Here is a 25687-nt window from a genome sequence, read left to right as displayed (position 1 = left end):
TATATATATATATATATATATATATATATATATATATATATATATATATATATATATATATATATATATATATATATATATATATATATATATATATATATATATATATATACACACAAATATATATATATATATACAAATATATATACACACATATATATATATATATATATATATATACACACATATATACATATATATATATACACATATATATACATATATATGTGTGTGAGAACAATTTTATAACTTGATGAGGGAGAACTTACGTAGATCTCATTGTGGTCGAAGCGTTTCCTCAGGTTCTCGATGAAGGAGTCTTCGTTGAGAGGTTCTAGCAGGACCATGTCCCCCACTCCTATCATGTTGTCTAGAAGTGACGTCTTCACCTCCATTTTGGAATCAGCAATCCCCCTGTAGAGAAAATTAACAAATGTAATACATTATACATAGTTGAAACAAGATAACTTGGATGTGGCTACAATATTGGTAGCAAAAGTATATAGTTGCTTCAGATGACATTATCCTCTGTCAGTCAATGCATAACTCTAGAACTTCAGTCATTATTGTTTAGGTGAACACATTACTCTTTAGACAAAGTATGATTAGGCACTCATCCTAGTGCAATGGCAATCTAATGTGGAATAGTGATATACAGGAGGGCTTGTTTGGCAGTCCACCACCTTATCGAAGTCTATAGCCTCCCATGTCCATAGTCCACTTCTAGTAGTCCAGCTGTGGTCTGTCTGGATCATTCGTGTCAAGGACTGTCCGTCAGTGCCCCTTCCGACCCAACCCCCCACCCACCCATCGCGCTCCAGAACAGATAACGTGCTACCTGCTAATCCAATTTCTGTAATCCCCTCACATTAACTTGCCTCATCCAGGTCCATCATGGTATTTGACTTCCACAAATGGCCGTCTTAGACTGCTCTACATAGTGTGAAATGCATGCCCACAGAACAGTGCTGGTTTCCCCAGAATGATGGCAGCAACTCTGTGCCGTACAGTGTGATGCAGGTAAAAACAAAAAATGTTCACAGCTTGTTTACAGTTAGTGTGATAACTATGCTAATATTACAAGCGTCACCTTTGGAAAAACAAGCCCAACCAACCTAGAATCCCATGTTTGTGCATCGTGGTAGGTTGTTACTGCTGATCTAAAGGACTGGGTTAGAAACAGGAGAACTGTAGACAATACACGGATGGGCATGTCGCTTCAGCCCGGCCCCTCTATTACAACAATGCACAGAGTTTGGGGTACAGCAAATCCCCGATATAAAGGCCTTGAATGTGGCCCTAGGCCTCTATCGTCAGCCCAAAAGCGCTAGGATTAGTGTCCACAGGGGACAGGGAAAGAGGCCGAAAAACCGCCACCCCCAGCAGTGTCTTTGTCTCCTGATCTCTCCCCTGCCTTCTAAATATTACCCAGGGTTTTATCTGGATCAAAAAGGGGCTTAGATGGTGGGCGTGGCATGGCAATGAGTGAGGTCGGCCATCAGCACTGCTACATTCTAGATAATTTGAGGCTCCCCATCTTGGCACTTTTGCCATGCATTCGAGAGAAAATGTTGCCGTTTTGAAGCCATGGATAATGTGTTCTTTTGCTTAAAAATAGAGTTAAAATTGTTAAATTAATTGTTTTCTAAATTCAACTCAACCCGACTGTCTTGCGTATATTTTGGTGATAGTTCCCAAAGATTATATTATTAAACGTATTAGGTCCATTATGGTTTCTACATACTTTATATCTGGTTTTAGTCATTTAAAAGTTCACTTAGTTTTACCATCCCCTCAAAACACAAACGACCAAAAGTATGTGGACAGCTGCTTGTCAAACATCTCATTCCAAAATCATGGGCATTAATAGGGAGCCTCCACATTGTATGCTGTCGCATTAACATCTCCCTTCACTGGAACTAAGGCGCCTAAGCCAAACAATGAAAAACAGCCCCACACCATTATTCCTCCTCCAGCAAACTTTACAGTTGGCATTATACATTGGGTTAGGTAGCATTTTCCTGGCATCCGCCAAACCCAGATGATTCGTCCGTCGAACTGCCAGATGGTGAAGTGTGATTCATCACTCCAGAGAACGTGTTGCCACCGAGTCCAATGGCGGTGAGCTTTACACCACTCCTGCCGAGGCTTGGCATTACGCATGGTGATTTTAGACTTGTGTGCAGCTGCTCAGCCACGGAAACCCATTTCATGAAGCTGCCGATGAACCGTTCTTGTGCCGACGTTGCTTCCATAGGCAGTTTGGAACTTGGTAGTGAGTTTTATAACCGAGGACAGACGATTTATTACGCGCTTCAGCACTCGGCGGTCCTGTTCTGTGAGCTTGTGTGGCCTACCACTACGCGGCTGAGCCATTGTTGGCCCTAGACATTTCCAATTCACAATAACAGCACTTACAGTTGACCAGGGCAGCTCTACCATGGCAGAAATTTGACAAACTGACTTGTAGGAAAGATGGCATATCACGGTGTCATGTTGAAAGTCACCAAGCGTCGCAGTGAAACCATTCTGCCAATGTTTGTCTATGGAGATTGCATGGCTGTGTGCTCGATTCTATACACACACACACACACACACACACACACACACACACACACCAGGTCAGCAACAGGTGTGGCTGGAATAGCCGAATCCACTAATTTCAAGGAGTGTCACATACGTGTGTGTGTGTGTGTGTGTGTGTGTGTGTGTGTGTGTGTGTGTGTGTGTGTGTGTGTGTGTAAAAGAAAGGAAGTTGCCCTGCACTCTCCAGGTTTCGTGGCTCAGAGGTCATTTCAACCATTTGAACCAGAGTCGGGTCTTTACATTCAGATTTTGTCAGTGTATCCCATATGGCACCCTATTCCCTATAGTGCATTATTTTTTACCAGAGCCCTCTGGTAAAAAGTAGCACGCTATATAGAGGATAGCGTGCCATTTGGAACGCAACCTCAGTTTGAGGAGCAAACCCAACCCCGCCTCTCTCAAGCAAAGCAGATGTCCATGGCCCACCCAGAAGTCAAGTGCGAGGTCCGTTCTTCGATTACATAATTCACAGAGGAATCTCTCAAGTAAACTGTGTGGAGTCCACCAATTCGAATGATTTTAACATGCATCGAGGGAGCAGCCAATGAAACGGGCCCAAACCAAACCTCCGCTGAACAAACGCATCCCGCAGAGTTTATTTTGAGCTGGCTCTGTTTAGAACTGTTTGTTATTGGCTGATCAAGGGCTCCTCTGGAGACCTCTGGCCTTCAGGTTCCACAGAGACAGCAGTTTTAATTTCAGCTGCCTTTCCTGTCCAGGGCCCATATTCATAAAACAGAGTAGGAGTATTGATCTAGGATCAGGTCCCCCCCTCTAACTCATTCATTAGGACTTTAAAGGCAAAACTGATCCTAGAGCAGCACTATTACATAATGATGCTATTAAGAAAAAGGGCCTGGAACTAAGTCAGCAAGTGCTTGTAATGCAAACACGAGGCTTAATTCATAGTAACCTGTAAAGATTTCTGCAAAAACGACACAATCCAATATCTGGGGGAAAAAATCTGACTGCTCTGTTGGGAAAAACAATTCCAACTAGGGATGCAAGATATCGCTATCAGCCGATATTAGCTAAAAATGACAACGTCGGTATCAGCCCAACGTCTAGGTTTAACGCCAATGTTAAAAACGGACGTCAACGCTGCCGCGCATACCTATATAACGTAGGTACATGACGTAATGACACCATGTAAAAATTTGCGCTACACAGCATTCCTAACCTAGCCCACAATGTCTGCTGTGTGGATCGAGCAGTCAACAAGTCGAGCAGTCATTTGAAAGAGTAAGAACATTTCAGAGAGACAACTCAAAAGGCGAAATCCATTAAAGCAAAATTAATGGAATTCAGTGCCCTTGACAAATCAACCGTTCTCTGTCGTGGGTGATGTTGGCTTTCGCCAACTTGTCGAGCACCGGTACACACTACCAAGTGTGTTATTTTTTCATATGGTTGCCCTACCGGAGTTACACAGTAATAGAGTCACTGCTATTAGCTTCACGACATACAGTTGAAGTCGGAAGTTTACATGCACCTTAACCAAATACATTTAAACTCAGGTTCACAATTCCTGACATTTAATCCTAGTAAAAATTCCCTGTCTTAGGTCAGTTAGGATCACCACTTTATTTTAAGAATGTGAAATGTCAGAATAATAGTAGTGTGATTTATTTCAGCTTTTATTTCTTTCATCACATTCCCAGTGGGTCAGAAGTTTACATACATTCGATTAGTATTTGGTAGCAATGCCTGTAAATTTTGAACTTGGGTCAAACGTGTCAGGTAGCCTTCCACAAGCTTCCCACAATGAGTTGGGTGATTCTCCTGACAGAGCTGGTGTAACTGAGTCAGGTTTGTAGGCCTCCTTGCTCGCACACGCTATTTCAGTTCTGCCCACAGATTTGATGGGATTGAGGTCAGGGCTTTGTGATGGCCTCTCCAATACTTGGACTTTGTTGTCCTTAAGCCATTTTGCCACAACTTTGGAAGTATGCTTGGGGTCATTGTCCATTTGGAAGACCCATTGCGACAAAGCTTTAACTTCCTGACTGATGTCTTGAGCTGTTGCTTCAATACATCTACATCATTTCCATCCTCATGACGCCATCTATTTTGTGAAGTGCACCAGTCCCTCCTACAGCACAGCACCCCAAAACATGATGCTGCCACTCCCGTGCTTCACGGTTGGGATGGTGTTCTTTGGCTTGCAAGCCTCCCCCTTTTTCCTCCAAACATAATGATGGTCATTATGGCCAAACAGTTCCATTTTTGTTTCATCAGTACAATCTTTTCCCCCATGTGCAATTGTAAACCATAGTCTGGCTTTTTAATGGCGGTTTTGGAGCAGTGGCTTCTTCCTTGCTGAGCGGCCTTTCAGGTTATCAATACAGGACTCGTTTTACTGTGGATATAGATACTTTTGCACTGGTTCCTCCAGCATCTTCACAAGGTCCTTCGCTGTTGTTCTGGGATTGATTTGCAGTTTTCGCACCAAAGTATGTTAATCTCTAGGAGACAAAACGCATCTCCTTCCTGAGCGATATGACGGGTGCGTGGTCCCATGGTGTTTATACTTGTGTACTATTGTTTGTACAGATGAACGTCGTGCCTTCAGGCATTTGGAAATTGCTCCCAAGGATGAACCAGACTTGGAGGTATACCATTTTTTTCTGAGGTCTTGGCTGATTTCCCCATGTCAAGCAAAGAGGCACTGAGTTTGAAGGTAGGCCTTGAAATATATCCACAGGTACACCTACATCAAATGATGTAAATTAGCCAGAAGCTTCTAAAGACAATACAACATGTTTCTGGTATTTTCCAAGCTGTTTAAAGGCACAGTCAACTTAGTGTATGTAAACGTCTGACCCACTGGAATTGGGACACAGTGAAATAATCTGTAAACAATTGTTGGAAAAATGACTTGTGAGATGCAAAGTAGATGTCCTAACCGACTTGCCAAAACCACAATGTTTATATACCCTACATTACTCATCTCATATGTATATACTGTACTCGATACCATCTACTGCATCTTGCCTATGCCGTTCTGTACCATCACTCAATCATATCTTTATGTACATATTCTTAATCCCTTTACACTTGTGTATAAGGTAGTAGTTGTGGAATTGTTAGGTTAGTCGTTGGTTATTACTGCATTGTCGGAACTAGAAGCACAATTTCTTTACACTCGCATTAACATCTGCTAAACGTGTGTGTGACAAATAAAATTTGATTTGATTTGACTATAGTGTGTTAAACAAGAAAATTGTGGAGTGGTTGAAAAACTAGTTTTAATGACTCCAACTTAAGTGTATGTCAACTTCAGACTTCAACTGTACATACTATTGAACACCGTTTGGGTATTTGCGTGTCAAAAAAAGATACGGTAGTACTGTCAAAGCTGTAAAAAACATGTCTGCAAACAAGCAAACACCGGCCACGAGCGATGCGTTTACAGTACCACATTGGTAGTAAAGCATAATTTGTTCGACCGCAACTTCTGGGGTAGCTAACGTTAGCTTGGTACCTAGCTAGCACCAACACAACAAGCCTGAAAACAATGTAGAAACTGGTCATTTTCATTATTCTTAGCAATGATTTAAAAATCCTTGTGAGTAAGTATTAGCTAGGTCGCCACTTGTTGTTCACTTATTGAAACTGAACTTCAGTTCATGAAAATAAATAGCTAGCCAGCTACTTAACCCTCTTGCCCAAAGCTAACGTTATAAGCAGCCAGCTAGCTTCATCTGGCTAGCGATGCTCGACTGGACCGGGTTGTGTGTTGTAAAGCTAGCCACAATAAGGATTAGGCACAAGAGGAATTTGCGGTTTGCCTTCAAAGAAAGTGTCATTGACAGTGATGCAAATTGATACAAATAGAATTATGCCATACTTTAATTTTTTTGAAGGCTAACTGCAAAGTCCACTATTGTGGATAATCTGTATTGTGGCTAGCTTCACATAGATGGGTCCGACCACCATCAATCAAATCAGAACTGTCTTATAAATTAGGGTAATTTTAGATGATACCAAGCTATATATAGTTAGCTAGCTAACTATAGCTACTGAAACAGATGTCATTTTGCTATGTTTTTGGAGAATAATGTTGTTTGAATCCATGAGCTAACAACCGTTTTTCAATGACCAGCACTGTAGATGCGTGAGACAACTTTACCAGCATCACAGCAAATGTATCGATGAATCGTTGTGACACATGTAATGACTACATTAAAAAAATTATGAAAGCGTTCAATTATGTGATGTGTAGTCATATTCAGATCCTGATTCGTCAAACAATGTTATTTGACAAGTCAAAGTGTTATTTGATGTGTATCTTTGACACAAAGACCCAAATGGCGTTCCACAGAAATCCTGGTTGAGAATTAAACTGAAGAAATGAACAATGAAACGGCACAGCAAGTAAGTGAAAGAAATAGGCTTTGATTAAGTGTAAATGCCAACAAAAAAATGTCAGAGTCAGTGTGGTGTGTGTAAGAGGTCGACCGATTATGATTTTTCAACGTCGATACCGATTATTGGAGGACCAAAACAAGCCGATAACGATTAAATCGGCCAATTTTTTAAATGTATTTGTAATAATGACAATTACAACAATACTGAATGAACACTTATTTTAACTTAATATATCAATAAATGTAGCATCACATAAATAATGAAACATGTTCAATTTGGTTTAAATAATGCAAAAACAAAGTGTTGGAGAAGAAAGTAAAAGTGCAATATGTGCCATGTAAAAAAGCTCACGTTTAAATTCCTTGCTCAGAACATATGAAAGCTGGTGGTTCCTTTTAACATGAGTCTTCAATATTCCCAGGTAAGAAGTTTTAGGTTGTAGTTATTATAGGAATTATAGAACTACTTCCCCCTATACCATTTGTATTTCATTAACCTTTGACTTTGGATGTTCTTATAGGCACTTTAGTATTGCCAGTGTAACAGTATAGCTTCCGTCCCTCTCCTCCCTGGGCTCGAACCAGAAACACAACGACAACAGCCACCCTCGAAGCAGCGTTACCCATGCAGAGCAAGGGGAACAACTACTCCAAGTCCAGAGCGAGTGACGTTTGAAACGCTATTTGCACCCCGCTAACTAGCTAGCCATTTCACTTCGGTTACACCAGCCTCATCTCGGGAGTTGATAGGCTTGAAGTCATAAACAACGCAATGCTTGACGCACAACGAAGAGCTGCTGGCAAAACACACGAAAGTGCTGTTTGAATGAATGCTTACAAGCCTGCTGCTGCCTACCACCGCTCAGTCAGACTGCTCTATCAAATCATAGACTTAGTTATAATATAATAACACACAGAAATACCAGCCTTAGGTCATTAATATGGTCGAATCCGGAAACTATCTCAAAAACAAGACGTTTATTCTTTCAGTGAAATACAGAACCGTTCCGTATTTTATCTAAGGGGTGGCATCCATTAGTCTAAATATTCCTGTTACATTGCACAACCTTTAATGGTTAGGTACACATTGGAGCAACAATACGCATCGCATCGATTATATGCAATGCAGGACAAGCTAGATAAACTATTAACATCATCAACCATGTGTAGTTAACTAGTGATTATGATTGATTGTTTTTTATAAGATAAGTTTAATGCTAGCTAGCAACTTACCTTGGCTTACTGCATTCGCGTAACAGGCAGTCTCCTCGTGGAGTGCAATGAGAGGCAGGTGGTTAGAGCGTTGGACTAGTTAACTGTAAGGTTGCAAGATTGAATCCCCCGAGCTGACAAGGTGAAAATCTGTCGTTCTGCCCCTGAACAAGGCAGTTAACCCACCGTTCCTAGGCCGTCATTGAAAATAATAATCACGGCCGAATGTGATAAAGCCTGGATTCGAACCAGGAACTGTAGTGACGCCTCTTGCACTGAGATGCAATAGTTTATTTTCTTAATTGCATAGCAACGGGGAAAGTTCTGTTGAAAGCTTGACTTCCTGACTGTGTACCCCTCAGTTTCTGCCTTCTGTTCTGCTAGAGGGCACACTTATGAGGCCATTAAAAAAATATATATATTTAAAAAAAACCTTAGTAGGACACAAGCTTCCACGATCCAAGCACACGACTCACTTTAAGACACAGTACGGAAAACAATCATTTCAATATATTTGTATTTATTCCAATGCATTCGGAAAGTATTCAGACCCCTGGACTTTCACATAACAGCCTTATTCTAAAATACATTTTTTTTAAAGGTTCCCCTTGCTCAACACACAATAACCATAATGACAAAAGGGAAAACAGGTTTAGAAATGTTTGCAAATGTATTAAAAATAAAGAAACACGAAAAATGTAATTTACTTAAGTATTCAGAGCCTTTGCTGTAACACTTGAAATTGAACTCCAGTGCATCCCGTTTCCATTGATCATCCTTGAAACGTTTCTACAACTTGGAGTACACTGGTGGTAAATCCAATTGATTTGACATGATTTGGAAAGGCACACACCTGTGTCTGTCTAGCTATCCACCTCTATATAATATAAGGTCCCAAAGTTGACAGTGCATGTCAGAGCAAAAACCATGCCATGACGTCGAAGGAATTGTCCGCAGAGCTCCGAGACAGGATTGTGTTGAGGCACAGATCTGGGGAACGGTACTAAAATATTTCTGCAACATTGATGGTCCACAAGAACACAGTGGCCTCCATCATTCTTCAATGGAATTGAATTTGGCCTGAATGCCAAGCATCACATCTGGAAGAAACCTGGCACCATCCAAACGGCAGTATCATGCTGTGGGGATGTCTTTCAGAGGCAGGGACTGGGAGACTAGTCAGGATCGAGGGAAAGATGAACGGAGTAAAGTAGAGAGATCCTTGATGGAAACCTGCTCCAGAGCGCTAAGGACCTCAGACTGGGGCAAAGGTTCACCTTCCAGCAGGACAACGACCCTAAGAACACAGCAAAGACAATGCAGGAGTGGCTTCGGGACAAGTCTCTGAATGTCCTTGAGTGGCCCGGCCAAGATTTGAACCCGATCGAACATCTCTGGAGAGACCTGAAAATAGATGCGCAGCGACACTCCCCATCCAACCGGAGAGCTTGAGAGGATCTGTGGAGAACAATGGGAGAAACCCCAAATACAGATGTGCCAAGCTTGCAGTGTCATACCCAAGAAGACTTGAGACTGTAATCATTGCCAAAGGTGCTTCAACAAAGTACTGAGTCTGAATATCTCTGACGGGCCGCCCCCAGGTGGTGAGGGTAGGCAACAACATTTCCACCCCGCTGATCCTCAACACTGGTGCCCCACAAGGGTGCGTTCTGAGCCCTCTCCTGTACTCCCTGTTCACCCACGACTGCGTGGCCACGCACGCCTCCAACTCAATCATCAAGTTTGCGGACGACACAGTGGTAGGCTTGATTACCAACAACGACGAGACGGCCTACAGGGAGGAGGTGAGGGCCCTCGGAGTGTGGTGTCAGGAAAATAACCTCACACTCAACGTCAACAAAACTAAGGAGATGATTGTGGACTTCAGGAAACAGCAGAGGGAACACCCCCCTATCCACATCGATGGAACAGTAGTGGAGAGGGTAGTAAGTTTTAAGTTCCTCGGCGTACACATCACAGACAAACTGAATTGGTCCACCCACACAGACAGCATCGTGAAGAAGGCGCAGCAGCGCCTCTTCAACCTCAGGAGGCTGAAGAAATTCGGCTTGTCACCAAAAGCACTCAAACTTCTACAGATGCACAATCGAGAGCATCCTGTCGGGCTGTATCACCGCCTGGTACGGCAACTGCTCCGCCGACAACCGTAAGGCTCTCCAGAGGGTAGTGAGGTCTGCACAACGCATCACCGGGGGCAAACTACCTGCCCTCCAGGACACCTACACCACCCGATGTCACAGGAAGGCCATAAAGATCATCAAGGACAACAACCACCCGAGCCACTGCCTGTTCACCCCGCTATCATCCAGAAGGCAAGGTCAGTACAGGTGCATCAAAGCTGGGACCGAGAGACTGAAAAACAGCTTCTATCTCAAGGCCATCAGACTGTTAAACAGCCACCGCTAACATTGAGTGGCTGCTGCCAACACACTGACTCAACTCCAGCCACTTTAATAATGGGAATTGATGGGAAATTATGTGAAATATATCACTAGCCACTTTAAACAATGCTACCTAATCTAATGTTTACATACCCTACATTATTCATCTCATATGTATATGTATATACTGTACTCTATATCATCTACTGCATCTTTATGTAATACATGTATCACTAGCCACTTTAACTATGCCACTTTGTTTACATACTCATCTCATATGTATATACTGCACTCAATACCATCTACTGTATCTTGCCTATGCCGCTCTGTACCATCACTCATTCATATATCTTTATGTACATATTCTTTATCCCCTTACACTTGTGTCTATAAGGTAGTAGTTTTGGAATTGTTAGCTAGATTACTTGATTATTACTGCATTGTCAGAACTAGAAGCACAAGCATTTCGCTACACTCGCATTAACATCTGCTAACCATGTGTATGTGACAAATAAAATTTGATTTGAATAGTTAAGCAAAACGTTATATTTCAGGTTTTATTTAATACAATTTGCAAACATTTCTAAAAATCTGTTTTTGTTTTGTCATTATGGGGTAGTGTGTGTAGATTAGTGAGGACTTAAAAAAAAAAAAAATTGAATAAATCGGTAACGTAACAAAATGTGAAAAACTGTAAGGGATCTGAATAGTTTCCGAATGCACTGTAGATGGCAGCTAAAAGTTGAATTTCTTATACATCAGGAAATTCAAGAAAACAAACAAAAAAATGTTTAAGGAAATATCTTAGAACTTTATCTAATACATGTCGGCTCCACATTAATCGTCGCAAATAGACTGTTTAACTGAAATTGTAAGCCTTGTCTTCCCTCAGTCATCATTAGCCTACCTGTTCACAGTGGGTTGGATGGGAAGATATGGGACAACAGCAGAGTGGTTTGCCTCAGTTTAAACCAGATGGACCCTCTCAGTCTAATTGAGGAAATAATAATCCACAAAAGCATTTAGAGCAGGAAGGTAATATACATTAACAGGAAGAACCCCGCTGCACCTGGCGGTAGCTAGACAACACCAGTCTCTGGTTGTAGCTCAGAAACAGCCCACAGCTGCTCTGGGCCATGTTCATTAGGCAACACAGACTGAAATGTGAATTTCAGGGACTACCTGTCTATTAGAAACATACATTTTCATGCAAACACATTTTGCTACTGCGTGTCCTAATGAATAAGACCCTGACTTGCTGTAGCTTATAACAGACCACAGCTGCTGTGGATGGAACTGCCTAGTCTAGGTGCATACCAGTGGAAGCTGGTGTGCGGAGCTATAGGAGGACAGGCTCATTTTAATGTCTGGAATAATATATAAATGGAACAGTCTCAAACATATGAAACCATATGTTTGACTCCGTTTCATTAATTACAATGAGCCCATCTCCCTATAGCTCTTCCCACCAGCCTCCTCTGGTGTATGCTTTACTGCTAATTTATGGGCCATACCTTTGGGACTAATTAGAATAGCAGACTGCCATCACCCACCATCTGCAATCAAATTTCAAACATCACAGGAGATGTAAAGTGCCCCCCCCCCAAAAAAAAGACAGACAAGTAAATAGCCTATAATCAAACAACTATCGTACTGTGAATAAGCACTGTGAATAATACAAAGTATGATGTCAGCTTCGGCTTAAGCTTCAGCTGAGAGTGAATTGCTCCGCTAATATTTTTCATGATTTCAACAAGGATCTGGAAGAGCTGTTGCCCTGCCGGCCTGGTAGCCCAGACTCAAATACCACTACCAGGCAGCACCATCAGCAGTCAGTGACACAACATCACCCTATTTTATTGATGCATCTGTTTTTTTTGTCAAGGCAGCAGCTATTCTTCCTGGTATCCACATTAAAAAGACTGCCAGAACATGGAGCAGCCTGCCTGTCATATCGAATCCTAACGGGGGGGGGGGAGCAGTAAAACAATGCTGGTTGTCAAACTGTAGATCAACTCTACTTAGGATATGTACATAATTGGATGAGTTTACAGTGCATTAGCAAATCAGTTCCGTTCCAACAACAAAATAGATTTAATAGTATGACAAAATATTAAGCATCTTACTCATTCATAATCCATAAGATTAAAGAGAAACTCAATTACATGGCCTAAAACCAACAGAAAAATGCTTTTGCCATATGAAATGTCTACTTCAAATGACATGTAGGTCTTTGGTCCTGGGATTACAAAGCAAGTCACCTCAATAATATTGGTGCTGGCTCACCTCCAGCGTTTGACATTGCCCCATATTTTAAGATGAGAGCAGCGAAAATAATGTATAATAAAAAGGTTCCTGGACTGGGGGCATAAGAGATTTTCCACTCACATAGCGTGGTACGAAGTGTGAAAGAATTCAGTCCGTCACACCCTCAGGCAGAGCAACACACAAGGCTACATTTTTTTTAAACTATGCAAAGCATGCCAAATTATAAATGTCTAGCTGCTGGATACTGACTTGAAAGGAAGCCTGATGTACATGTTCAACCATACAATTTCACCATGATAAATGCAATCTAAAAGAAAAACAAATTAAAAAAGGTCAACAAAAACATTCGTAATCAGTATGATACACGAGCCAGACGAACCTAAGAGCCAGTCTGCCTTGCATGATAGTGCAGCTTGAGCAAACAAATGATAAAGTTCATTATTGCATTTAATTGACTGCAAATCCCATGGTAGGGACAGAGGTTGTGGGTTGTGAGATAACATCACAGCTTGTTGGCAATCACAGCGATTAAAAACAAAGAGACGAGGCAGTCGGTCAGGCATGCTGAGGAGCTTTAGTAAAGCAGGGAGAGAGAGATGCATCATGGGGAGGGGGGTTGGTGGAGGAGGTTAAGAGCAACGGAAGGCTGGGACAGTGACCTGCGATACGAGAGCATGGAGTTGTGTGTGTGTGTGTATCATTTCTCCTTCCCTGCATTTATAAACGTCTTAACGGCACTGAATGAACTGACAAACAGTGATGGTGAGAGGATTTCTCTAGGAGTGGATCTGGATTCAATATGGGAATACTTAGTGTGCTCAGAAGACCATTCGACTTGAAATGATGCATGTGATCGTTATCAGGAAGGAATGATGAAGCATCTTGGCACTTGGTCATGGCTTCATCCCAAATGGCACCCTATTCCCTACATACTAATCATGGTACACTACCCATAAGGCTCTGGTCAAAAGTAGTGCACTATATAGGGACTAGCGGCATTTGGCCATGATTCCAGATCCGTGCATCATACTTGTGTTTGCACAACATTAGTGCGGTTGACTCCAGTAACCGGTCTATCAGAGTACAGTCAGAGAGCGAGAACATAATACAGGCCCATTTCTCCTAAATGACGTTACTTTCGTGGTAAACTCGCCGTGGCGAGTCATGCAACTGAATACAATATACTCCTCCTTCAGAAAATAATCATAATTGTAATGTCTAACTCAATTACACCTAGCCTATTAGAACTGTAATTATTTTTTATTTTTTTAAAATACTGCTGGCCATGAGTCAAGAACAACATGATCTGATGTAGGGCAAGTCCACGATAACAGAATGATGTAGACTCATATTTTTCAAAAGCCGATGATTGCAAAGTTAAACCAGGCAACTCTAACAATATCCACTGAAAATTGCCCAAAAACGCAAAGTTTGGTAACAGAATGACAGTTGGTGCTATGTGCCATCATTCTGTTACCAAAATATGCATCTGCACTGTTCAAGTAAATGTGTTTCTAAAAGTGTTAGTAGAAATTGTTAAAAGTCGTCCTTGTGCACAGAGTTGTATGGTTCAACTTTGCAATCATTGATTTTTGTGTGACACATTTAAAGTGAAAAATCTTAGTTTCAGCATCATTCTGTTACAGTGGAATTGCCTTGTAAAGTAGAGCTGAAAGAGATACTTAGAAATAACATTCATAGAAACATAGATCCTCCTTAGAAACTCAAAAGGTTAGGCAACAAGTCTGGTCAAAAGACACACAACTCATAAATAATCATAATAAATTAAAAGTAGTGATGTACCGATATGACATCTTAGTCCGATACCAATATTTTCCTTGTCAAAAAAAAAAGATTCCTATAATTATCTTTGAGTGTCCAAAAAGATACACGTCAACACTACTTAACGTGTCAAATAAGCTTGTTGACCAATCAGGATCTGAATATGACTGGACGTCACATAATAATTTAACGCGTTCATTAATTTTTTTACGTAGTTATTACACCATCACTCGTATTTCATATGTCATAACGATTCGTCGATACGTATTCTATGATGCTTGTAAAGTTGTCTCGCGCAACCTACAGTGCTGGTCATTAAAAAAAAAGGTAACTAGCTCATGGATGCAAACAATGTTCTTCCCCAAAAACATACCAAAACCGACAATCTAAAATAACCCTAATATATAAGACAGTTCTTATTTTATTAATGGTGGTCGGACCCATCATTGTGAAGCTTGTCACAATACAGCTTTGCGGTTAGCCCTACAATTTGTATTCATTTGCATCACTGTCAATTACGTACTTTTATTTTGAAGGCAAACCGCAAATTCCTCGTTCCTAATCCTTATAGTGGCTAGCTTTACAACACAACCCAATCCGGTCGAGCGTCACTAGCCAGATGAAGCTAGCTGGCTGCTTATAACGTTAGCTTTGGGCAACAGGGTTAAGTAGCTGGCTAGCTATTTATTTTCATGAACTGAAGTTCAGTTTCAATAGGTGAACAACAAGTGGCGACCTAGCTAATACTTACAAGGATTCCAAAATCATTGCTAAGAATAATGAAAATAACTGCAGTTTCTACTGGTCATTGTTTTCAGGCTGGTTGTATTGGTGCTAGCTAGGTACCAAGCTAAAGCTAGCTACCCCAGAAGTTGCGGTCAAACAAATAATGCTTTATTACCAACGCGGGTACTGTAAACGGATCGTTCGAGGCCGGTGTTTGCAGACTTTTTTTTGTACAGCTTTGACAGTGCTACTATATCTTTCTTTGACACGCAAAGCCCCAAACGGCGCTCCATAGTATGTACAGTGCCTTGCGAAAGTATTCGGCCCCCTTGAACTTTGCGACCTTTTGCCACATTTCAGGCTTCAAACATGAAGATATAAAACTGTATTTTTTTGTGAAGAATCAACAACAAGTGGGACACAATCATGAAGTGGAATGACATTTATTGGATATTTCAAACTTTTTTAACAAATCAAAAACTGAAAAATTGGGCGTGCAAAATTAATCAGCCCCTTTACTTTCAGTGCAGCAAACTCTCTCCAGAAGTTCAGTGAGGATCTCTGAATGATCCAATGTAGACCTAAATGACTAATGATGATAAATACAATCCACCTGTGTGTAATCAAGTCTCCGTATAAATGCACCTGCACTGTGATAGTCTCAGAGGTCCGTCAAAAGCGCAGAGAGCATCATGAAGAACAAGGAACACACCAGGCAGGTCCGAGATACTGTTGTGAAGAAGTTTAAAGCCGGATTTGGATACAAAAAGATTTCCCAAGCTTTAAACATCCCAAGGAGCACTGTGCAAGCGATAATATTGAAATGGAAGGAGTATCAGACAACTGCAAATCTACCAAGACCTGGCCGTCCCTCTAAACTTTCAGCTCATACAAGGAGAAGACTGATCAGAGATGCAGCCAAGAGGCCCATGATCACTCTGGATGAACTGCAGAGATCTACAGCTGAGGTGGGAGACTCTGTCCATAGGACAACAATCAGTCGTCTATTGCACAAATCTGGCCTTTATGGAAGAGTGGCAAGAAGAAAGACATTTCTTAAAGATATCCATAAAAAAGTGTTGTTTAAAATTTGCCACAAGCCACCTGGGAGACACACCAAACATGTGGAAGAAGGTGCTCTGGTCAGATGAAACCAAAATTGAACTTTTGGCAACAATGCAAAACGTTATGTTTGGCGTAAAAGCAACACAGCTGAACACACCATCCCCACTGTCAAACATGGTGGTGGCAGCATCATGGTTTGGGCCTGCTTTTCTTCAGCAGGGACAGGGAAGATGGTTAAAATTGATGGGAAGATGGATGGAGCCAAATACAGGACCATTCTGGAAGAAAACCTGATGGAGTCTGCAAAAGACCTGAGACTGGGATGGAGATTTGTCTTCCAACAAGACAATGATCCAAAACATAAAGCAAAATCTACAATGGAATGGTTCAATAATAAACATATCCAGGTGTTAGAATGGCCAAGTCAAAGTCCAGACCTGAATCCAATCGAGAATCTGTGGAAAGAACTGAAAACTGCTGTTCACAAATGCTCTCCATCCAACCTCACTGAGCTCGAGCTGTTTTGCAAGGAGGAATGGGAAAAAATGTCAGTCTCTCGATGTGCAAAACTGATAGAGACATACCCCAAGTGACTTACAGCTGTAATCGCAGCAAAAGGTGGCGCTACAAAGTATTAACTTAAGGGGGCTGAATAATTTTGCACGCCCAATTTTTCAGTTTTTGATTTGTTAAAAAAGTTTGAAATATCCAATAAATGTCGTTCCACTTCATGATTGCGTCCCACTTGTTGTTGATTCTTCACAAAAAAATACAGTTTCATATCTTTATGTTTGAAGCCTGAAATGTGGCAAAAGGTCGCAAAGTTCAAGGGGGCCGAATACTTTCGCAAGGCACTGAATGTTGTGAAGCTAATAGCAGTGATGCTATTACTGTGTAACTCCAGTAGGGCAACATCTGAAAAATAACGCACTTGGAAGTGTGTACCGGTGCTCGACCAGTCGACAAAAGCCAACATCACCCACGACAGAGAATGATTGATTGTCAAGGGCAATGAATTCCATTATAATCCGCTCCCCCCCGCAGCTACTCGCCCGAGCCTCCCCAGCTTCTCCTTCACCCAAATCCAGATAGCAAATGTTCTGAAAGAGCTTCAAAGCCTGGACCCATACAAATCAGCTGGGCTAGACAATCTGGACCCTCTCTTTCTAAAACTATCCGCCACCATTGTTGCAACCCTTATTACCAGCCTGTTCAACCTCTTTTGTATCGTCCAAGATCCCCAAAGATTGGAAAGCTGCCGCGGTCATCCCCAACTTCAAAGGGGGTGACACTAGACCCAAACTGCTATAGACCTATATCCATCCTGCCCTGCCTCTCTAAAGTCTTTGAAAGCCAAGTTAATAAACAGATCAGTGTCCATTTCGAATCCCACCGTACCTTCTCCGCTGTGCAATCTGGTTTCCGAGCCGGTCACAAGTGCACCTCAGCCACGCTCAAGGTACTAAACAATATCATAACCGCCATCGATAAAAGACAGTGCAGCCGTCTTTATCAACCTGGCCAAGGCTTTCGACTCTGTCAATCCCCGTATTCTTATCGGCAGACTCAATAGCCATGGTTTCTGAAATGACTGCCTCGTCTGGTTCACCAACTACTTCGCAGGCAGAGTTCAGTGTGTCAAATCGGAGGGCCTGTTGTCCGGACCTCTGGCAGTCTCTATGGGGGTGCCACAGGGTTCAATTCTCAGGCCGACGCTTTTCTCTGTATATATCAATGATGTCGCGCTTGCTGCGGGTGATTCCCTGACCAACCTCTACGCAGACAACACCTTTCTGTATACTTCTGGCCCTTCCTTGGACACTGTGCTAACTCACCTCCAAACGAGCTTCAATGCCATACAACACTCCTTCCGTGGCTTCCAACTGCTCTAAAACGCTAGTAAAACCAAAATGCATGCTTTTCAACCGTTTGCTGCTCGCACCCGCCCGCCCGATTAGCATCACCACCCTGGACGGTTCTGACCAAGAAAATACCTAGGTCTCTGGCTAGACTGTAAACTCTCCTTCCAGACTCGTATTAAACATCTCCAATACAAAATTACACTCGTGTTAATCTGCTAAATTGCCATTCTTATTTACTGCCTACCGCCTCATGCACACACTGTATATAGACTTTTTTTTTTCAACTGCGTCATTGACTTGTTTGTGTTATTGGCTTGTTTATTCCATGTGCAACTCTGTGTTGCTGTCTGTGTCACACTGCTGTTATTTATCTTGGCCAGGTCGCAGTAGTAAATGAGAACTTGTTCTCAACTAGCCTACCTGGTTAAATAAAGGTGAAATAAAAAAAATCTTGGCTTTAATGGATTTCGCCTTTGAGTCGTCTCGCCGAAATGTTCTTACCCTTTCAAATGACTGCTCAATCCACACAGCAGACATTTTGGGCTAGGTTAGGAATTCTGTGTTGCACGTGTAACACAATTTTACGTGGCGTCATATAGGTCATACATCTACGTTATACACAGTAGCTTTGACATTCCAATATATCGTGCATCCCTAGTTGAAAGTGAGTGTAAAGTGCTGATAAAAGGGACATTGACTTGGTACAGCAACACATACTCATGAACAACAACTTATAGGCAACAGCTTTAACATTCCCTGTCAGATCCAAAGTCAGAGTCCTGCCTGGGGCAACAGGGACTTTATTAGGACTTTATTAGGACTTGACATTAGTTTGAAAGTTAATATTAAATAAATGGTTGTCATTTTTGCTGGAGGCATTTTAGACAGGGTAGGTTAGGGCCTGTCTCTGTATTATGGGTTGAAAACTCTTGTTTTCCCTTCAGCAAAGCAACCAACCATGCCTGTTCCCAACAAACAAAAGGGTCCCAACTAGAGAGCACCACCACAACACAGCAAATATCTTTGCCTTGTTGACAGTGAGAGACAGTGGGGTAGTGGTCCCTACCTCCCTCACAATCACCACTAGTCTATCCAATCAGCCCTGTTAGCCTCCAGTGATGATCACTACTGCTGCAGATGATTTCTGGGTGTGCTGCTGGTCTGCTAGAGCAGGGTTCCTACAATTGGTCCTGGGGTCCCCCTTGGGTGCACATTTTGGATGTTGCCCTAGCACTACACAACTCATCAAGCTTTGATTATTTGAATCAGCTGTGTAGTGTTACAGTGGAAATAAGGGTTCTTCTACTACGCCTCTATGTTGTGGCCCTGCCTTGCCATGTTTATATGGTGGCTGTACTGTTCAATCTATGTGCTGCACAAGACCTGATGGATTTTAACTACCAACTAACCACCCCACAGGGTTAAAAAATAAAAATAAAAAATAAATAAAAATGGTCCCCGTCCCTGCCTCCCGCCACACTCTCACTCCCTGCACATGTGCCTCTCCCTCTCAAAAGTATTGCCATAACAGGGTACAACACGCACAGCCACAACATCCTATGCTGCCCGGTGGGATACCAGGTTATTGCCATTAACTTCATAGTGCCCCCTATTCCTTGATTTTTGGATACAAAATACTTCTGTGACGCAACATGTTCTAGGTTTGCCAGCCACACACAAGCAGAGAGGGAGCACACTTAAATATTCCACTACCTCAATGAATGTCCCTTACATTTCCAGGTTTTGTGAAGTGAAGTCTTGTCAGTGGGCTACAGTACAGTATGTAGCTCTGCTGTAGCTTAGTTTCAGCAACTGAATGGGAAAAGCAGCTGCCCTGGATTTTAGTAGCATTGAATCAAGTTGAACAGTAATACTTCCTGTAGGGAGATGAAGCATTACACAGGAGTTCAAGTGTTTCAATTTGTGCAATCATAAATCTGGTGACTGACAGTCCCTTCAACAAATCATCTTGCTGTTCCCTTGTTGTGTATCATTACCTGATAAAGTATGTATTTAATGAATTGTTTGAGTCAGATAAACAACATAGGAAACACACTAGTCTGTCAGTCTGTACCACTTCTAGTAGTAAAGAGGATATCCCTACATATGTAGCCTCCTCCTGTGATGGTCCCATCCTTGAAAAAGCATTTACCAAAAGCCTATCCCACACATTGGAGATGCCAACCAGGAACAGCTAGCACCAAGGGAAAACAAGCATTCCCAGATAAAACGTTGACATTCCCCTTTAGAACATGAGCATTCTATGATGAAACAGGGAATGCTCAGGGAACAGTTAAAAATGTATTTTAAAAAAATACCTTAAAAAGTAACCATAATCAAGAGCACTATCACATCCTCAAAACCAAACAATTTATATTTTAAAGCTTTCATAAATATTCTGTTGAAGTCAGAAGTTTACATGCATTTAAATTCAATTTCACAATTCCCAACATTTAATCATTGTGGTAAAAAATTGCTGTCTTAGGTCAGTTAGGATCACCAAATTATTTTAAGATTGTGAAATGTCAGAATAATAGAGAGAATGATTTATTTCAGCTTTTATTTCTTTCATCACATTCCCAGTGGGTCAGAAGTTTACATACACCCAATTAGTATTTGGTAGCATTGCCTTTAAATGGTTTAACTTGGGTCAAATGTTTCAGGTAGCCTTCCACAGGCTTCCCACAATAAGTTGGGTGAATTTTGGCCCATTCCTCCTGACAGTGCTGGTGTAATTGAGTCAGGTTTGTAGGCCTCCTTGTTCACATGTTTTCAGTTCTGCCCACAAGTGTTCTATGCGATTGAGGTCAGGGCTTAGTGATGGCCACTCCAATACCTTGACTTTGTTGTCCTTAAGCCATTTTGCCACAACTTTGGAAGTATGCTTGGGGTCATTGCCCATTTGGAAGACCCATTCGCGACCAAGCTTTAACTTCCTGACTGATGTCTTGAGATGTTGCTTCAATACATCTACATAATTTCCATCCCCATGATGCCATCTATTTTGTGAAGTGCACCAGTCCCTCCTGTAGCAAAGCACCCCCACAGCATGATGCTGCCACCCCAGTGCATCACAGTTGTTCTTCGACTTGCAAGCCTCCCCCTTTTTCCTCCAAAAATTACGATGGTCATTATGGCCAAACAGTTCTATTTTTGTTTCATCAGACCAGAGGACATTTCTCCAAAAAGTATGATCTTTGTCCCCATGTTGCAAACCGTAGTTGCAAACCGTAGTCTGACATTTTATGGTGGTTTTGGATCAGTGGCTTCTTCCTTGTTGAGCGGCCTTTCAGGTTATGTCGATATAGGACTCCTTTAACTGTGGATATAGATACGTTTGTACCCGTTTCCTCCAGCATCTTTACAAGGTCCTTTGCTGTTGTTCTGGGATTGATTTGCAGTTGTCGCACCAAAGTGCTTTCATATTTCCGACTTGCTAACTGGTTGTAGTTTTTACATGCCGTGTTGAACCAGTTAGCAGGTCAGAAGTTCAGAGTTTCCTAGTTCCGATTAGCACGTGAACGCAACATAACACACAGGACACACACGTCAGTACTCACAACAGCAGATCACCACAGGCAGATCCGAGCAAACATTCATCCCTATGGCTGAGGGACTTTGCCCCTGGAAACTAGGCCAGCCTAGAGGACAAACACATGGTTCAGAACACCAGTGGTGTAAAGTACTTAAAGTACTACTTAAGTCGTTTTGGGGGACTTGCAAGTTAAATTTGACAACTTTTACTTCACTACATTCCAAAAGAAAATATTGTACTTTTTACTCCATACATTTTCCCTGACAACCAAAAGTACGTTTGAATGCTTAGCAGGACAGGAACACTGTTAAATTCACACACTTATCAAGAGAACAAATGGTCATCCCTACTGCCTCTGGCCTGGCAGACTCACTAAATACAATTGCTTTTGTAAATAATGTCTGAGTGTTGGAGTGAGCCCCTGGCTATACATACATTTTAAAAACAAGAAAATGGTGCCATTTGCTTTACTTAATATAAGGAATTTGAAATTATTTAGACTTTTACTATTGATACTTAAGTACTTAAGCTATTAAATGTACTTTTGATACTTAAGTATATTTAGAACCAAAGACTTAGTAGTATTTTACCGGGTGACTTTCACTTGAGTAAATATCTAAACTTTTACTCAAGTATGAAAATTGGGTACTTTTTCAACCACTGCCGAACACAAATAAGGGTGGAAAACACCGGCAAATGAGACAACACTAATTTCCTTATCAAAAGCAATTCACCTAGCTGTACTTCCGATTCATTGTCCCCAGGTGGGTAAATAAACAGCCATTTAGACAAACTCCCCAAACTTCATGGCAGCGCCGCACCATCCACATATGCCTGTTTGTTTGATCAGTCCCACTAATAAAAAGGTGACTAGGCTCATGAAGGCAGTGTCATATCTGATGAAACCACAGTAATAAAGAAAAGGGGAACTGTTCTCTGGCTTGCTGGATGGACTTATGATGCACATGGGCTGAATGGGCCATTCCCCATCGTAGTTATGACAATGTCCATTCGGTATTTTTATGACCAATTACATTGTCTTTTGGCAGTGAACAGCTGAGGAGACTATAGCATAGATCCATTATCCTATCTATAATAGCATACACATGACCTGTATGAGCAGTCAGTCTGGAATCAATTAGTTCATCTGAACCAGTGTCATAGCAACACTCTGTAGTGGTATTTCAAACATAGCTACTGATCTTCAAGGGTACTAGAACGTTTTTTTTTTTTTTTTTTTTTTTAAATTGGGCTTTCCCTTTCTGTTGTTAGGCATGCACAGAAGAAACTATTCCCTAAACAGACAAAGTTGAGTCCAGAAAACAAAACAAGAGGCTATTCTCCTTTGTATGAAGGACAGTGACAAGAGACTTTGGGTTCGAATCCCTGTGAGGTTCCAGTACTTAAAATTAAAAATCACATGAGACCCAGACCCTGGTTGCATCTGAACTACCAAGCTACGTTAGAAAATGCAGACCTGAACCAATTTTCATTCATGTTTTTGGGCCTTCCATGATCCAAAATTCCAAATTCTGGCCCCTGCTACAGTGCATCAGGAAAGTATTCAGACTTGACTTCATCCACATTAAAATGCCCCCCCCCCCTCAATCTACACAAGACCCCATAATGACAAAGCAAAAACTTATAAAAACCTGTTCTCGCTTTGTCATTATGGGGTATTGTGTGTAGACTGATGATGGAAAAATATCATTTAATTAATTTTTTGAATAAGGCTGTAACATAACAAAATGTGGAAAAAGTATAAATGGGTCTGAATACTTTCCAAATGGACTCTAATAAGGGAATCGCAGGAGGAGGAAAAATAGAGAACCTCTGGGATGTTTCTCAGAGAATAAAACATTTGTATGCTTTAAAAAGTTGATGGCGTGGTAAAGTAGACAGTAAGTACAGGAAGAGACTCAAAAAGTAATGCAATCCCTGTAGGTTGTCTAATTCATTAAAAGGGTAGGCTATTTCAAAGGGTCTGCAACTAAAGTAAATGATTTGTTTGTGAAATCACATTCTTGTAGGCTAGTGAAGTGTGGTCCACAGTAAGGACACTAACATAGCCACGCGAGTGCATGAAATCTGTGACAAGTCATCTACTTTGTCTTGGCAAAATTGCAGCTTTCTTCACCCTTGTCCTACAAATCTCAATAAAAGCACCGTTCTCTCAACGTCGTGTTCTGCTTCAGCGCAATGACAGCAGATGTTCACATTATTGATTAACAATACACAATCGCCATAGGTTTGGACGAGGGGAGAAGTAACGAAAGTTAACCCACCCCTCCCGACAGTAGTCTACCAATCTCTTCCCAAATAAAACAAATACCCCCCCCCCGAAATAGAACAAGGGCTCGGGGAATGAATGGTCAGAAACGATTATCAGTGAAAAAGTATTGCAAAACCATTACGCCAACCAAACAAACTACACGCATTCAAAGACAAAAAAAGCAAGGATGCGTCAAACATTTAGGGGGTAGTCTAACGCAGAAAGTTACGTGGCATTAGAGTTGCACAAGTAGGACAAATCAACTAAGGAAGAACATGATAAACCATGTTAAAACCTTGACCATAAACGGCCAGGGACTAGTGACTGCAGTGTAAATAATGGGGAATAAGGCTACTGCATAGACACGTAATATAATTTGGGTTTAGTCCGATTCTCTCAGATTCTGCAACCAACGCGGAATAGTCAATTAGGCTACAAAGTAACATTCAAGTGATGCAACTTTTTTTTGTAAACGCTAGATTTAAACACAGTGTGGCACACGTGAAATTATAATATTCTACTTGCCTCTGAATTGGAAATGTTGTCCCTTAATCCACTCTGGAGGAAAGTGAAGAATCCCGGGAATATCCCTTCAGTTGAAAAGAGGCTCCTCTATCCCCGTTGTCTTTTTTAGTTATCTGCGTTGTGAATGTGCCTGGACGCGTCTCTCACCCGGCTAGGAGGACTTCCACTTGAGCACTGAGGTGGATAAGGACTACGGTTCCACGACTTCAACCTCTGGTCCACGGGCATAGGGAGTGGCTGGCTGCACAAAGTGCTGCTAGGCGTCCTTCAACGTTAATCACCATCAGTAAAAGAGCGAGAGAAAAAAACGTCCTAGATTATCAAACGCACAGCAGTTTAAATTTATCATAACTCATTGGCAGTAAACACATCTATCAGTGCAATACCGCCATCTTGTGACAATTGCAAATCATCATGGACATCATTGCCACAGATAAGAGATACGGGTAGGCTTATTGCCAAAATAAAGGAAACACTTGAGTAAATGAGGGACAGGCTACAAAGTTGAATGAAAGCAGGTGCTTCCACACAGGTGTGGTTCCTGCATTAGTTAAGCAATTAACATCCCATTATGCTTAGGGTCATAATGCCCAGTTGTCCATTATTTTGTCTACCATGGGTAGAAGATACTGTATCACAGTGACCTTGAAAGAGGGGTCTGAAAGGAGCATGTGTGTGTGTGAGAGAGAGAGATGGCGTTCGCAACAATTTTATGTGCATTCTGCCACCTACTGTACAGGTGTGTGACCAGAACTCAAGCCAACTGTATAGGTGTGTGACCAGACCAGTTTTCTGAACGGCGCCTGAGACAGCTTTTTCCATCAACACCAAATTATGGAATTGATTGTGGAAGAATTGTGTCACATCCCTCCAAAGGAGTTTCAGACACAAAATCTATACCAAAGTCCATTGAGGCTGTTCTGATGGATCATGGTGGCCCAATGCCCTATTAAGACTCTTTATTTTGGTGTTACCTTTATTTTGATAGTTACCTGTAGTTAGTCTACCAGTATCTTTGAGAAGGGTGCAACTGCCGTCTGCAACTCAGGGCCTTCCTGCATCTACGCATTCCTGCATCTGCA

General features: G+C 41.7%; 1 protein-coding gene across 6 annotated transcripts in view; it reads right to left on the bottom strand.

Annotated features, from left to right (window-relative positions):
• The window catches only part of LOC139380823 (unconventional myosin-Ib-like), a 166398-nt gene extending 141478 nt beyond the window's left edge, over positions 1–24920 (bottom strand). For 3 of the 6 annotated variants that reach the window (XM_071123910.1, XM_071123907.1, XM_071123909.1), the window contains exons 1-2: positions 24606–24920; positions 270–414 (exon numbers count right to left, since the gene is read on the bottom strand). In XM_071123910.1, coding sequence (XP_070980011.1) covers positions 270–395 — 126 coding nt within the window. In that variant the 5' untranslated portion in view covers positions 396–414; positions 24606–24920. Of the gene's footprint in view, positions 1–269; positions 415–21833; positions 21915–24605 lie in introns of those variants that run through there. The other 3 variants (XM_071123908.1, XM_071123911.1, XM_071123912.1) reach the window with 3 other exon arrangements.
• Between the last annotated feature and the right edge of the window lie 767 nt (positions 24921–25687).

This window comes from Oncorhynchus clarkii, chromosome 22, assembly GCF_045791955.1.
Source record: "Oncorhynchus clarkii lewisi isolate Uvic-CL-2024 chromosome 22, UVic_Ocla_1.0, whole genome shotgun sequence".
Lineage (NCBI taxonomy): Eukaryota > Metazoa > Chordata > Actinopteri > Salmoniformes > Salmonidae > Oncorhynchus > Oncorhynchus clarkii.
This window is presented reverse-complemented; position numbering and strand designations above follow the sequence as displayed.